This window comes from Oncorhynchus mykiss, chromosome 19, assembly GCF_013265735.2.
Source record: "Oncorhynchus mykiss isolate Arlee chromosome 19, USDA_OmykA_1.1, whole genome shotgun sequence".
Lineage (NCBI taxonomy): Eukaryota > Metazoa > Chordata > Actinopteri > Salmoniformes > Salmonidae > Oncorhynchus > Oncorhynchus mykiss.
The window spans coordinates 3,364,291-3,380,501 of NC_048583.1; the positions used below are offsets into that span (position 1 = coordinate 3,364,291).

The window sequence follows — 16,211 nt, forward strand, 5'->3', positions numbered from 1 at the left end:
CTGCGTTAGTGTCGTACAAATCCACGCAGTCGTGGCTGAACAGGGACGACAGCAGAGGGCTGAGGACACACCCCTGGGGGGCCCCTGTGTTAAGTGTCAGTGTGGAGGAGGTGTTGTTGCCAATCCTCACACCTTGTGGTCTGCCCGTCAGGAAGTCCAGGATCCAGTTTCAGAGGGTGGTGTCCAGACCAAGGGCTCTGAGCTTAGTGCCAAGCTTAGAGAGAACAATAGTGTTTAATGCTAAACTGTTGTCAATAAACAGCATTCTCACATAGGGGTTCCTCTTGTCCAGATGTGTTAGGGCTGTGTGAAAAGCGATGGAAATGGCATCTTCCATAGATCTGTTGGAGCGGTAGGCAAATTGGAGTGGGTGCCGTGTGCCTGTGATTCAGCTCATACTGAGACTAGAACTCAGGACCTCTGTCTCGCTAACACACTTGACCGCCCTCCTGAAGGGTTACAGCTCATGCGCTATTGAAAAAGTCCATCTATTGCGGGAGGACGATGCTTTGGCCTGCTGAATAAGTTTCACAGATCCTCATCTGCTACATTCACCACTGTAACTTGCTCCACAGCGCCCCCAGTGGTTGAACCATCACAACTGTAAAGTCCAGTGGCACCGTTGTAAAGGATGTCACGCTGCTTGTTTAGCAGCTTCCCCCGATTCAGCTCATAGGGAGACTCAACCTCAGGACTTCTGCCTCGAACCCACGTGACCGCCCTCCTGAAGCATTCCAACCACCGTGCTATTAAAAAAGCCCTTTAATTGCGCAAGTGTTGTTAGTTTCACGTGTATGTTTGTGTTAGACGTTCGTTTCAATTCTCCGGCAAGGGTAGTCATTATAAGGTCAACCTGACAATGGGTTAAGACTGTGTTAGCCAGTGAGCTAAAGCCTAGGCATTGGTCCTCTGACTTGGATGAGTCTTCAAGGAGGAGGTCAAATGAGGGTGAAGTCTAACAGGTGGTTTGATGACCACGCTTTTGTGATAAGTGACTTGTCACAAAAGCGGAGCCCTGGGTTAAACTTAACACGTCTTCAGCCAGGTTGCTCATCACATGCATGGATCACCGAACCACGTCTGTTGCATTAAATGGGTTGCACAGATCATTCTGTTTCTGTTTGCCACAGAAAGTGGTCTTGTGCAGGAGGCCTGATTTGAACTCCAATCAGTTATATTGGTGCCGTGATCTCTGAGTATGAGGTCAAAGGGGAGTGAAATTTAACCGAGGTGGTTCGATGAACCACTCTCTTTTGATGAGTAACCTTGCTGGAGACTTGAAGACTTGTGTTAGCTTCCTGAACTAATTCCTATGGGCTTTAGTTAAGTGGGCTAACACAGTCTTGTGATATGCAGGAGACCTGGTTCTAACCCAGTCAGTCATAAGAGCAAGATTAAATAGGGAGTGGAAAGGCTGTGCTTAGAAGGGCTGTGACGGGGCAATGTTCACTTATGGGAGACACTTTTTTTGTGTCACTCCCTTCTAACACACCATATGATCGTCATTGAGGGGAACCGAAGATATGTCCATATTTCAGGAATGGGGTCATAATAGTTTATTGCCAAAATGGTTCAAACAGTAGAACCAAATTCAGAGGAATTCTTCCATTATTTGACACACTGCTCGTACGACTGTTGCCGTTAAAAGTTTCCCTAACGGAATCTACACGCGCACGAAAAACAACGAAGTTGGACATCTTTGTTATTATTTAGCTAGCAAACAAACTTTCCCGAGTAAAACCCTTATGTGGTTAAACAATCTACTTCCGGAGACAGTTTACCGTAAACACTGAGATCACAGAGATGTATTTGCTGAGACCAAGCTAAATGTATTACTCTCATTCTCAAAGACGATACCTTTTTCAAATTTCCCATGAGTTGCTTTATTTCTTTTGATCTTTAACACAAGCATGTTGATTGTGACAAAATCTTAGTTTTGCCTGATTATTTTCAACACTTTGCGTCACAAATACTGTAGGAATTTATACAATAAGTTGAACATTTTAGACAAAAATAACCAAAATGAACCAATATAATAATCTGCAGTCAAACATTTAGTGTCACTTCTTTTTATAACATTTTTACAAAAGGCTCCAGAATACAAAATACCAGTCAGGGGAGAAATAAACAGATAAAAACCTTTAAGCCAGAGCAATCATACACATACAATTTACAATCAATTCAGAAAACACAATCCCAAATCACAACACAACCTATAATTTCCGTGCGTGAACTGTCTGGTGTCTTATCAGATTGCTCAGAAAGGAGAAGTTCTTCCCACACTGGGTGCAGTGGAACAGTTTCTCACCCGTATGGACGCTCTGATGCACTTTTAAATTGCTGGAATGAGAGAACTGTTTCCCGCATTGAGCGCATCTGAAAGGTTTCTCCCCTGTGTGTACTCTCTGGTGCCGCTTCAGGCTGCACAGCTGGCTGAACTGCTTCCCACACAGGGCGCACTCGTACGGTTTCTCCCCCGTGTGAACCCTCTGGTGCATCTTGAGCTGGCACAGGTGAGGGTACTCCCTCTCACAGAAGGTGCACCTGTAGGACCTCGCCCCCTCCTCCCTAGACCCTCTGTCCTGATGAGTCCCAGTCACGTCGCCCAGGTGGGTGTCGGGGGCGCTCCCAGGGAAATCCACCCAGGTGGGGTACTGCAGCTCCTCGGTTCCCGTGGCGTATGGAGTGGCGGTGGTTGCGGGGTTCTGAAAGGTGCCGAGGCGGTTGTTGAATGCGCCGTCCAAGCCGATGGTGTAGAAGTGATTGTCAGATGAGTTCTGTCTCGCTGCTGGCTGGACACCTGGGTGAGGATGATGATGATGATAAGCGTTACTCGAATGTCCTCCGAGAAGCATGGCATCTGCTTCACTATGTCCTCCTTGATGATGCCCGTGTTCCATGATGTCACCTTGTGTCCACGACGAGGGCGTGCCATCCCCATCGTCAACAGGAAGGGGGTCGATAACTATGACCTCCGACATGACTTCTGAACTGCCCTGGGAATACTCGTGTTCACTCCTCACCATCTGAGAAAGTGGGGGAATAGGGTTCAGCTTTGTTAGAGGCGAGGGGCTTCCTGAGACGGTCTCGGCAGCATAACTAGAACAAGACGGCCGATCATTCGCTATATCACTGCCTCTTCGCTTATGGGAGTTTACAGGCAGATCGGTTGTTCTCTCGGGGTTCAGGCTACATTGCTGTTTAGCAACAGGTCTTGGACCTGTGAGTTGGAACACCTGGCTCAGGCTCTCAGGCTCCGGGTCTGACTTGAAAACAGTGTCTGATCTATTGACAGTCACTATGCTGTGTTTGGTTCTGAGCTGCTCAGTGAGCTCTGTTTGGTCCGTGTCTAGAGAGGTCGGTGTGTTTGGGTCTGTCATTCTGTGGCCACTATCAGTGCCTGAAGAGACAACAAAAGCATGATGGTCATATGCAGTCAAATAAAACAATGAGGTTGTCAATCAGTATGTCATTTTTCATTACAGCAATCCATAAGTCATTACCTGGCATCTCCCTCAGACCCTCTTCTTTCTTCCATGGCTGGAGGTCTCTCTCCCCTTCCACAGTAGATTTGGCCTGAAAAGAGGAGGAAGGAATTAAGTAGACAGACACGAGCTCTACAAAGCTCTCAAACAAATGCAGGTCTATTATAACTCAGATATTACTAGGCTATAATATTGATCTAATGGCTTGAATTAAGTTGTTAATTTACTGACTCAACTCATGGACACAGAACATCTAAAGCTTCTCAAAACATATGAAACTAAAACTGGACCTCAATAACTCACTTGTAATTTTTAAAGAAAAATGTCCTTTCCTTACAATATATTTTGGGTCAATGTGAGAATATATATTTAGAGTCAAGAAGCACCATGAAATTATTTGAAAAATATTATTTATTGAGGGAATTATTGGATTTAATGAATAAACAGCAACAGCCATTGATGAAATTGGTACAGAAGAACAGACCGTTTTTCAGTCTCACAGTAGAATTTCAGTATCTGCTATAACTTTAGTGTGAGGCACACAGTATTATTAGTAGAACACAACCATGATCAACCTTAACAGTCAATGTGAGTGATGCTGTTGGCCTTTAAAGAAGCCAAGAAAATGTAACAGTCTTTGTAGATAATGTCAATATGAACCACATTGTATTGTAGACGTATGAGACCAGGGCAAACATCCTGCAGACATACGACTACGTTAGAACCAATGACGTTTGAACTCATGCTATTTCTATAACAGCTTTTTTTCAATAGGAATCTCTTGTTCAATGTCAGTTATCAATGATGAAGCTTCTGATGTCTTTTCAGATTGCTGGTGTGGGAGAACCTGCGTCCGCAATGTGCACAACTGAAGGGCTTCTCACCAGTGTGGACGTTTAGGTGCATTTGGAGATGGCTGGCGCCCTCAAAGCTCTTCTCACAGAAGTTGCAGGCGAACCCCCGCTTTCTAGTGTGGATGACAGCGTGCTGCTGCAAGTCACTCTCGTGGACAAACTTCTTATGGCAGCTCGGGAAACCGTACTGTCGTTCTACGGTGCCAGGTCTAACATCTGTGGCAAGATTACTCAAATGACAGGAAGTTGTGGCACTTGGTCTAAAATGGCTGACAGGAAGTGAGGTATGAGCTGGTTGTTGAACTCCTCTTCCTGGTATTTCAGAGTGTCTATGGAGGCTTGCCAACGAACACCAACTAGCTTTGTTGGCCTCACCTGCATTTCCTGTGTCAAGATGGGTGCCTGTAGTTATCTCTGAGGTCCGGAAGCCAGGTGAAACCAATTGCGTGGTGTTGTCTCTCATCGAATCGTGGTGATTGATTGGTGTGTTTCTGTTAAACACTCCCACTCCCTGCTTATTTCCAGTCCCATTGTCCTGTGGTGTAGTAGCTGTACTCACCTGACCCCACTCGAAACCTCTATCTACCTGCTGGCCACTAGATACACTGCTCATATCTGTGGCCGAGCTAGTCTGTGTTTCTGGGCCCACTGGGCCACTCCCTAGGTCCATTACTTTAGTGTGAGCAGCAGAGGAGCCATCATCAGTCACTACTACCTCTCTCCACACCTGGTTTAAAGAACCTCTTAGGAGATTGAAGTCCCCGTTCATGTCACACTTTGTGTCCAGACTCTGTCTCTCTGCTTTGGGTTCAAATCCCGTGTGTTGCTGGGGTCCCTGGTTCACATTCCCTGTTTCTGATTGGAGGAGGACGGCGTCAGATCCACTGACCTCCATAGCGGTGTTGTTGTAGTGGTTGTTGTTGCCTCTGGGGCCACTGGACTGGAAGGCGGGGTCCTCTGTGGTGGCTGCAGCCGGTTGGGTGGTTAGTTCTCTGCTGCCCTCCACTGTTCTAGCTGGGTGGCTGAACCTACAGTCCTGGTCACCTGCTTCTCCCTCCACCTTGATGATCAGCAGGTCTGGTTCCCCTTCCTCTGTCTCTGCTGACTGCTGATGGGGTTAAGTGGGAGAGATGAGTGAGTGAGACAGAGCATACACTATCTACTGAATGGAGATATGGGCATGACATGGGATTTAGTGAAATTCATAGTAGTTGTCTTGTTGTTATTGTGTTATAATCAGTGGTGTAGTGGAGGGTAAACTCCACCTTCTGTATGTTACACATGACTTTACAAACCTTTGGCACAAAAATGCATTGAAAGTATAGGGAGTGTTGCTTTAATCACTGTGTACGGCGATCATCGTTTACCAACCATATTTTTTACCACTACATCACTAGTTATAATGTGCTGGTATATACACGTCTATTCAGACATAACCTCATCCCCAGGCGGAAGGAAGTGTCTGGTGTCCGAGACTAAAACAGACATAACTCTGTGACAGCATGAAATTGGAACTTACCTCATCATTTGTAGCATCCATATGCTTTGATGGAGAGACGTCGTCTTGGTCCACGTCTATGGGCTGTCTGTCTCTTTGAATGCTGCTGTTCCCAAAACTCCTGTTGGAAAGTCTGGCTCTGCTTTGCCAAGTAGGTCCTGGAAATAAATGGGGAGGTTAATTTGACCCCATCCATCAATGTTGTTTTACAAAGTACCAAGCAAACATATGTTCATGATGTATGTTATGTGTCTGTAGAGCTAGAAGAATCCTAGCTGTGTTGACAGTACAAAGAAAGCATGATACATCCTCAAATCTTATTTTATTGGTCACGTCACGTACACATATTTTACAGATATTATCGCAGGTGGTAGCGAAATGCTTGTGTTTCTAGCTCCATCAGGGCAGTAATACCTACTGTAACACAGTGAAATGCTTGTGTTTCTAGCTCCATCAGGGCAGTAATACCTACTGTAACACAGTGAAATGCTTGTGTTTCTAGCTCCATCAGGGCAGTAATACCTACTGTAACACAGTGAAATGCTTGTGTTTCTAGCTCCATCAGGGCAGTAATACCTACTGTAACACAGTGAAATGCTTGTGTTTCTAGCTCCATCAGGGCAGTAATACCTACTGTAACACAGTGAAATGCTTGTGTTTCTAGCTCCATCAGGGCAGTAATACCTACTGTAACACAGTGAAATGCTTGTGTTTCTAGCTCCATCAGGGCAGTAATACCTACTGTAACACAGTGAAATGCTTGTGTTTCTAGCTCCATCAGGGCAGTAATACCTACTGTAACACAGTGAAATGCTTGTGTTTCTAGCTCCATCAGGGCAGTAATACCTACTGTAACACAGTGAAATGCTTGTGTTTCTAGCTCCATCAGGGCAGTAATACCTACTGTAACACAGTGAAATGCTTGTGTTTCTAGTTCCATCAGGGCAGTAATACCTACTGTAACAGTGAAATGCTTGTGTTTCTAGCTCCATCAGGGCAGTAATACCTACTGTAACAGTGAAATGCTTGTGTTTCTAGCTCCATCAGGGCAGTAATACCTACTGTAACACAGTGAAATGCCTATGTTTCTAGCTCCATCAGGGCAGTAATACCTATTGTAACACAGTGAAATGCTTGTGTTTCTAGTTCCATCAGGGCAGTAATACCTACTGTAACACAGTGAAATGCTTGTGTTTCTAGCTCCATCAGGGCAGTAATACCTACTGTAACACAGTGAAATGCTTGTGTTTCTAGTTCCATCAGGGCAGTAATACCTACTGTAACACAGTGAAATGCTTGTGTTTCTAGTTCCATCAGGGCAGTAATACCTACTGTAACACAGTGAAATGCTTGTGTTTCTAGCTCCATCAGGGCAGTAATACCTACTGTAACACAGTGAAATGCTTGTGTTTCTAGTTCCATCAGGGCAGTAATACCTACTGTAACAGTGAAATGCTTATGTTTCTAGCTCCATCAGGGCAGTAATACCTACTGTAACACAGTGAAATGCTTGTGTTTCTAGTTCCATCAGGGCAGTAATACCTACTGTAACAGTGAAATGCTTATGTTTCTAGCTCCATCAGGGCAGTAATACCTACTGTAACACAGTGAAATGCTTGTGTTTCTAGCTCCATCAGGGCAGTAATACCTACTGTAACACAGTGAAATGCTTGTGTTTCTAGCTCCATCAGGGCAGTAATACCTACTGTAACACAGGGAAATGCTTGTGTTTCTAGCTCCATCAGGGTAGTAATACCTACTGTAACACAGTGAAATGCTTGTGTTTCTAGCTCCATCAGGGCAGTAATACCTACTGTAACACAGTGAAATGCTTGTGTTTCTAGCTCCATCAGGGCAGTAATACCTACTGTAACACAGTGAAATGCTTGTGTGTCTAGCTCCATCAGGGCAGTAATACCTACTGTAACACAGTGAAATGCTTGTGTTTCTAGCTCCATCAGGGCAGTAATACCTACTGTAACACAGTGAAATGCTTGTGTTTCTAGCTCCATCAGGGCAGTAATACCTACTGTAACACAGTGAAATGCTTGTGTTTCTAGCTCCATCAGGGCAGTAATACCTACTGTAACACAGTGAAATGCTTGTGTTTCTAGCTCCATCAGGGCAGTAATACCTACTGTAACACAGTGAAATGCTTGTGTTTCTAGCTCCATCAGGGCAGTAATACCTACTGTAACACAGTGAAATGCCTATGTTTCTAGCTCCATCAGGGCAGTAATACCTACTGTAACAGTGAAATGCTTGTGTTTCTAGCTCCATCAGGGCAGTAATACCTACTGTAACACAGTGAAATGCTTGTGTTTCTAGCTCCATCAGGGCAGTAATACCTACTGTAACACAGTGAAATGCTTGTGTTTCTAGCTCCATCAGGGTAGTAATACCTACTGTAACACAGTGAAATGCTTATGTTTCTAGCTCCATCAGGGCAGTAATACCTACTGTAACACAGTGAAATGCTTGTGTTTCTAGCTCCATCAGGGCAGTAATACCTACTGTAACACAATGAAATGCTTATGTTTCTAGTTCCATCAGGGCAGTAATACCTACTGTAACACAGTGAAATGCTTGTGTTTCTAGCTCCATCAGGGCAGTAATACCTACTGTAACACAGTGAAATGCTTGTGTTTCTAGCTCCATCAGGGCAGTAATACCTACTGTAACACAGTGAAATGCTTGTGTTTCTAGTTCCATCAGGGCAGTAATACCTACTGTAACACAGTGAAATGCTTGTGTTTCTAGCTCCATCAGGGCAGTAATACCTACTGTAACACAGTGAAATGCTTGTGTTTCTAGTTCCATCAGGGCAGTAATACCTACTGTAACACAGTGAAATGCTTGTGTTTCTAGCTCCATCAGGGCAGTAATACCTACTGTAACAGTGAAATGCTTGTGTTTCTAGCTCCATCAGGGCAGTAATACCTACTGTAACACAGTGAAATGCTTATGTTTCTAGTTCCATCAGGGCAGTAATACCTACTGTAACACAGTGAAATGCTTGTGTTTCTAGCTCCATCAGGGCAGTAATACCTACTGTAACACAGTGAAATGCTTGTGTTTCTAGCTCCATCAGGGCAGTAATACCTACTGTAACACAGTGAAATGCTTGTGTTTCTAGCTCCATCAGGGCAGTAATACCTACTGTAACACAGTGAAATGCTTATGTTTCTAGCTCCATCAGGGCAGTAATACCTACTGTAACACAGTGAAATGCTTGTGTTTCTAGCTCCATCAGGGTAGTAATACCTACTGTAACACAGTGAAATGCTTGTGTTTCTAGCTCCATCAGGGTAGTAATACCTACTGTAACAGTGAAATGCTTATGTTTCTAGCTCCATCAGGGCAGTAATACCTACTGTAACACAGTGAAATGCTTGTGTTTCTAGCTCCATCAGGGCAGTAATACCTACTGTAACACAGTGAAATGCTTATGTTTCTAGCTCCATCAGGGCAGTAATACCTACTGCAACACAGTGAAATGCCTATGTTTCTAGCTCCATCAGGGCAGTAATACCTACTGTAACAGTGAAATGCTTGTGTTTCTAGCTCCATCAGGGCAGTAATACCTACTGTAACACAGTGAAATGCTTGTGTTTCTAGTTCCATCAGGGCAGTAATACCTACTGTAACACAGTGAAATGCTTGTGTTTCTAGCTCCATCAGGGCAGTAATACCTACTGTAACACAGTGAAATGCTTGTGTTTCTAGCTCCATCAGGGCAGTAATACCTACTGTAACACAGTGAAATGCTTGTGTTTCTAGCTCCATCAGGGCAGTAATACCTACTGTAACACAGTGAAATGCTTATGTTTCTAGCTCCATCAGGGCAGTAATACCTACTGTAACACAGTGAAATGCTTGTGTTTCTAGCTCCATCAGGGCAGTAATACCTACTGTAACACAGTGAAATGCTTGTGTTTCTAGCTCCATCAGGGCAGTAATACCTACTGTAACACAGTGAAATGCTTGTGTTTCTAGCTCCATCAGGGCAGTAATACCTAACAATACAGACACATCCAAAAAATAAAAAGGAATTAAGAAATATCAGAACGACCAAGGTCAGAGTCCGGAATAAATCTATATGTATATGATAGTATATATAGACAGCATGGACAGTATATGAGTAGAAAAGGTAGGTACAGCAGTAGTTATATAGGATGAGCCTTAACTAGAATACATTACATCCATATAAAGTGGGTAAAACAGTATGTAAACATTATTAAAGTGACCAGTGTTTAATGACTAGGGCAGCAGTCACTAAGGTGCAGGGTAGAGTATTGGGTGGTAGCCGGGCTAGTAACAGTGACTAGGGGCGGCAGCGTAGCCTAGTGGTTAAAGTGACTAAGTTCAGGGCAGGGTACTGGGCGGAGGCAGTCTAGTGGGGACAGTCTGATGGCCTGGAGATAAAAGCAGTTTTTCAGTCTCTCGTTCCCTGCTGTGATGCACCTGTAAAGTCTCCACCTTCTAGATGGTAGTGAGTGAACAGGCTCAGCTGGCTGAGGTCCTTGATATTCTTCTTGGCCTTCCTGTGACACCTGTGCTGTAGATGTCCTGGCAAGGGTGCCCCCGGAAATACGTTGGGCTAACCGCACCACCCTCTAGAGAGCCCTGCGGTTGCAGACGGTGCAATAGCAGTACCAGGTGGTGATACAGTCCGGAAGGATGCTCTCAATGGTGCATCTGTAGGTTTATGAAGGTCTTTGGGGCCAAGCCAAATTTCTTCAGCCTCTTGAGGTGGATCTCAATAATTACATCTAGGCCGAACTGTATTGACAGTACATAAATCATGGCTGTATTATACTAGCTTTGAACTTTGTAAAACACAATTGATGGATGGGGTCAAATTGAAGATTCATGTTTAATTTAATTTTTATTTATTTCACCTTTATTTAATCAGGTAGGCTAGTTGAGAACAAGTTCTCATTTGCAACTGCGACCTGGCCAAGATAAAGCTAAGCAGTTTGACACAAACAACAACACAGAGATACAAATGGAATAAACAAACATACAGTCAATAATACAGTAGAAAAAGTATGTATACAGTGTGTGCAAATGAGGTAGGACAAGGGAGGTAAGGCAATAAATAGACCATGGTGGCGAAGTAATTACAATATAGCAATTAGACACTGGAATGGTAGAATGTGCAGAAGATGAATGTGCAAGTAGAGATACTGGGGTGCAAAGGAGCAAGATAAATAAATAAATACAGCATGGGGATGAGGTTAGTGGATGGGCTATTCACAGATGGGCTATGCACAGGTTTAGTGATCTGTGAGCTGCTCTGACAGCTGGTGCTTAAAGCTTCAGTGATTTTTGCAGTTCGTTCCAGTTATTGGCAGCAGAGAACTGGAAGGCGGTCAAAATAAGAATTGGCTTTGGGGGGTGACCAGTGAGACAATCCTGCTGGAGCGCGTGCTACAGGTAGGTGCTGCTATGGTGACCAGTGAGCTGAGATAAGGGGGGACTTTACCTAGCAGGGTCTTGTAGATGACCTGGAGCCAGTGGGTTAGCTGACGAGTATGAAGCGAGGGCCAGCCAACGAGAGTGTATAAGTCGCAGTGGTGGGTAGTATATGGGGCTTTGGTGACAAAACGGATGGCACTGTGATAGACTGCATCCAATTTTTTGAGTAGAGTGTTGGAGGCTATTTTGTAAATGATGTAGCCGAAGTCGAGGATCGGTAGGATGGTCAGTTTTACGAGGGTATGTTTGGCAGCATGAGTGAAGGATGCTTTGTTGCGAAATAGGAAGCTAATTCTAGATTTATTTTTTGGATTGGAGATGCTTAATGTGAGACTAGAAGGAGAGTTTACAGTCTAACCAGACAGCTAGGTATTTGTAGTTGTCCACACATTCTAAGTCAGAACCGTCCAGAGTAGTGATGCTGGATGGACGGGCAGATGCGGGCAGCGATCGGTTGAACAGCATGCATTTAGTTTTACTTGCATTTAAGAGCAGTTGGAGGTCAAGGAAGGAGAGTTGTATGGCATTGAAGCTCATCTGGAGTTTAGTTAATACAGTGTCCAAGGAGGGGCCAGAAGTATACAGAATGGTGTCATCTGTGTAGAGGTGGATCAGAGAATCACCAGCAGAATGAGCGACATCATTGATGTATACAGAGAAGAGAGTCAGCCCGAGAATTGAACCCTGCACCCCCATAGAGACTGTCAGAGGACCCGGACAACAGGCCCTCCGATTTGACACACTGAACTCTATCAGATAAGTAGTTGGTGAACTAGACGAGGCAATCATTTGAGAAACCAAGGCTGTTGTCTGCCAATAAGAATGTGGTGATTGACAGAGTCGAAAGCTTTGGCCAGGTCGATGAATACGGCTGCACAGTATTGTTTCTTATCGATTGCGGTTATGATGTCGTTTAGGACTTTGAGCGTGGCTCGGAAACCAGATTGCATAGCGGAGAAGGTGCGGTGGGATTCGAAATGGTCGGTAATCTGTAATTTAATTTAAAATACGTGCACAGTGTCAAATGCATCATCATCACCAACCTGTCGTTGCAGTCTCTCGATGGTTGTGTCTGTTTAGGAGGCGTATTCCATGAAAGCGATTGTGGACGGACCCCTCTGAAGACTTTGTTCTATCTGCTCGAAATCTGGTGATCTGAAGTTCCATCAATTTCATTTTCCTCCGGAGAAATTCGTTCTCCTTGTGGCTTTGGGACATCTTCAGGTGTACAACCGCATAGCCATCGTCAACAACTTTGCAGATTTCGGCTACAGCCGCGTTGGCTAGCACCTCCATGATTGAGGCTATCTGCGCCTGGAACTCGACCACGGAACCCGACATTGTCCCCCGACGCTTTTGGTCCCTTTTCAATATGAAAACAGTCTTTGTGTTTTCTATATTATGAGTATCTAGCAAGCTATTCAAACAAATACAATAATATCAGAAACTAAACATGGATAGCTAGCTAGCTAGCTTTGTTTGTAGCTCGCTGGTGAGATGATTTTTCCTGTTCCTCATCACAGTAATGTAATCATATGCTGGACTTGAAAGTTGGACACCGCCACCTACTGTATAGGAGTGCTCCACAATAACAACAATGTCGGAGCTCCATAATAAACATGCTTTCTGGTGTAAACAATATTTCATGATTTTTCTAAAATAAAGCATTTAACTATTTCTGGTATTTCTAATAGAAATAAACGACAAACAGTTAATTGACTTGAAAGAAAAGTAAATTACAACAGTATGACAGACTAGCCTACTATTCATATATATGAATTCCATCAACATCTTTACAGCCTATCAATCTGATAGTAAATCTAAAGTATATTGTTGACAGGCAAATGGAAATGATTTTTTAATTACTGTTCACCTATACACATTCATAAGGATGTTTAAAATATTTACTTGTCATAACTTATACATTATCAGTCCACTCTGGACCAAGCATCAAGACAGTTGAACTGAAAACACTACCACTACACAGAGAGGGTAGTGTTCAATGTGGAAACCATTCAAACGGTTCAAAACACATAGACCTAGTTTTCATATGAAAACCCCACTAGTGTGAAGCCGAGCCATTCCCCTTAAATCTAGGGCCAGGAGGTGTTCCCTGGTCTGGTCACGTGGTGAGGAAAAACTCCTGCACCTGCCTTTCATTATGTCACAGGTGGAGCAGTGTTAAGTTGTCCCTAGATGCTGATCTTGGGTCAGTTTTAGTTGTTTTTTCCACTAATGGTTAACGTTTTCCATGTCTTTGGGGAACCTGTTGGAGAGTAATCCTTTGGGATGAAAAGTGTCCTCTCCTGACACTCAAAACACAGAGCGAGGGAGAACTGTAGGGTTGAGGTCCAAGTTGCCAGATTTCAATGGACAACTCGCACCTTGAACCTCAACCCTAAAGTTTTCCCTTACTCTGTAACTCAGTTTTTTGTCTTGTCACTCCAGCCTCGGGAAACCCTACACACTGTCGTGTGTGAAAAGGTCGGACATTTCTGAGATACTGGACCTGGCATCAACGATGGTGTGCCTGACATCAACGATCATACCACGCTCAAAGTCGCTTAGTTCACTCCTTTTGCCCATTCTAACGTTTAATTGAACAGTAACATTGCCTCGATGCCTGTCTGCCTGCTTTGCCTGATTCACTGTCTGTAGGAGCATTCAATTTTCTTGATCGGGGTGGTGTACCTAATAAACTGGGCGGTGAGTGTATATTTAGGGTCAATATATATTTTGGGTCAATCTATATAGGGCCAACCTATATAGGATCAATCTATACTGAACAAAAATATAAACGCAACAATCAACAATTTCATATGAGTAAATCAGTCAATTAAGATACTTAAATTAGGCCCTAATCTATGGATTTCACATGACTGGGAACACAGACATGCATCTGTTGTTCAGATACCTTAAAAAAATAAGGTAAAGGCGTGGATCAGAAAACCCTTCAGTATCTGGTCTGACCACCATGTGCCTCATGCAGCGCAACATATGTGTTGTCCTGTATCCTTTGCATAGAGTAGATTAGGCTGTTGATTGTAGCCTGTGGAATGTTGTCCCACTCTGCTTCAATGGCTGTGTTGCTGGATATTGGTGGGAACTGGAAAACACTGTTGATCCAGAGCATCCCAAACATGCTCAATGGGTGACATGGTGAGTATGCACTATGCAGGCCATGGAAGAACATTTTTAGCTTCCAATAATTGTGTACAGTTACTTGCAACATGGGGCCGTGCATTATGCTAAAACATGAGTTGATGGGTGGCGGATGAATGGCACTACAATGGGCCTTAGGATCTCGTCACGGTATCTCTGTGCATTGAAATAGTCATCTTTAAAATGCAATTGTGTTCGTTGTCTGTAGCTTATGCCTGCCCACAACATAACCCCACTGCCACCTGTCCGGCCGACCGGCCCAATATCTGTCTGGCCAACCGGTCCTATATCTGTCTGGCCGACCAGTCCTATCTGTCCGGCCGACTGGTCCAATATCTGTCCGGGCTGACCGGTCCCTTCTGGTCAGAGGAGAAAGGAAGAGTCAGAGAGAGAGACAAAAGAACATCAACAAGACCTTTCATGATGTGACGGGGAAGATAGCCAAATTGTTGGTATGGCGCAACAACACTCGTGTGCACATTCCCCTTCGATGGAATTGGAGGAATTGAACCCTACGGTCCAATAACTGTCTGGCCGACCGGTCCAATACCTGTCTGGCCGACCGGTCCAATATCTGTCTGGCCGACTGGTCCTATATCTAAATAAAGTGTGCGCCTGTTTCACAAATCTCTGCTCTCCTGCACCTGACTTCGCTACCAGTACGCACACATCTGACAGAAAGTCATCAACGTAAGCATTTAGTCTTTTTTTCACCAAACTTTCAACCTAAATCCAATGACATGGTGACTTTTTTTGGTTGATTTCATGTTAATTAACTGAACCAAATGTTAATCAAAACTAGAAGTCAGTCAGGGCCCAGTGGGATGTTAGTCTGTCAGCCCTATCTACTTTGACATCACCCTCTCTCCTTCCCAACTTTCTCCCCTCCTCTGGCTCTCTCGCTCTATTCCTGACACAGGCCTAATGAGCTGGTCTCAGGAACAAAATGGACAGATAGGACCAGTCGGCCGGACAGCCAGATAGGACCAGCCGGCTGGCCAGATAGGACCAGTCGGCCGGACGGCCAGATAGTAACAGATGGGTCCGGTTTATGTCGTGCCAATTCACTCTCTGGATGACACACAAACACAATCCATGTCTCAATTGTCTCAATGCTAAAAAACAACTTATTTAGCCTGCCTCCTCCCCTTCATCTACACTGATTGAAGTGGATTTAACAGGTGACATCAATAGGTGTATTTAGGGTCAAGAAGCACCATGGAATTATTTGAAAAATATTATTTATTGATGGAATTATAGGAATGAATGAATAAACAGCTACAGCCATTGGTCAAATTGGTACAGAAGAACAGACCGTTTTTCAGTCTCACAGTAGAATTTCAGTATCTGCTATAACTTTAGTGTGACGCACACAGTATTATTAGTAGAACACAACCATGATCAACCTTAACAGTCAATGTGAGTGATGCTGTTGGCCTTAAAGAAGCCAAGAAAACGTAACAGTCTTTGTAGATAATGTAAATATGAACCACGTTGTATTGTAGACGTATGAGACCAGGGCAAACATCCTGCAGACATATGACTATGTTAGAACCAATGACGTTTGAACTCATGATATTGCTATAACAGTTTTTTTCAATAGTGTTAGGTTCTAATTCTCAGAGTAAACAAGTCAACAGACACTATGAAAGCTGAACCAAGTTTATTCTCCCAGAGGATCAATACAGCTGCATTAGACAAAACATGTTTCCACCAACAAGTTTATATACT

The 16,211-nt window shown here is 44.0% G+C and overlaps 1 protein-coding gene across 5 annotated transcripts in view; it reads right to left on the reverse strand.

Moving 5' to 3' along the window:
* Window positions 1-2,118: 2,118 nt before the first annotated feature.
* The window catches only part of LOC110534746 (zinc finger and SCAN domain-containing protein 21), a 35,900-nt gene continuing 21,807 nt past the window's right edge, over window positions 2,119-16,211 (reverse strand). For 2 of the 5 annotated variants that reach the window (XM_036953939.1, XM_021619678.2), the window contains exons 3-5: window positions 5,229-5,447; window positions 3,504-3,576; window positions 2,119-3,400 (exon numbers count right to left, since the gene is read on the reverse strand). In XM_036953939.1, coding sequence (XP_036809834.1) covers window positions 2,214-3,400; window positions 3,504-3,576; window positions 5,229-5,447 — 1,479 coding nt within the window. In that variant the 3' untranslated portion in view covers window positions 2,119-2,213. Of the gene's footprint in view, window positions 3,401-3,503; window positions 3,577-5,228; window positions 5,448-5,858; window positions 5,996-12,361; window positions 12,973-15,704; window positions 16,036-16,211 lie in introns of those variants that run through there. The other 3 variants (XM_021619677.2, XR_005037631.1, XR_005037630.1) reach the window with 3 other exon arrangements.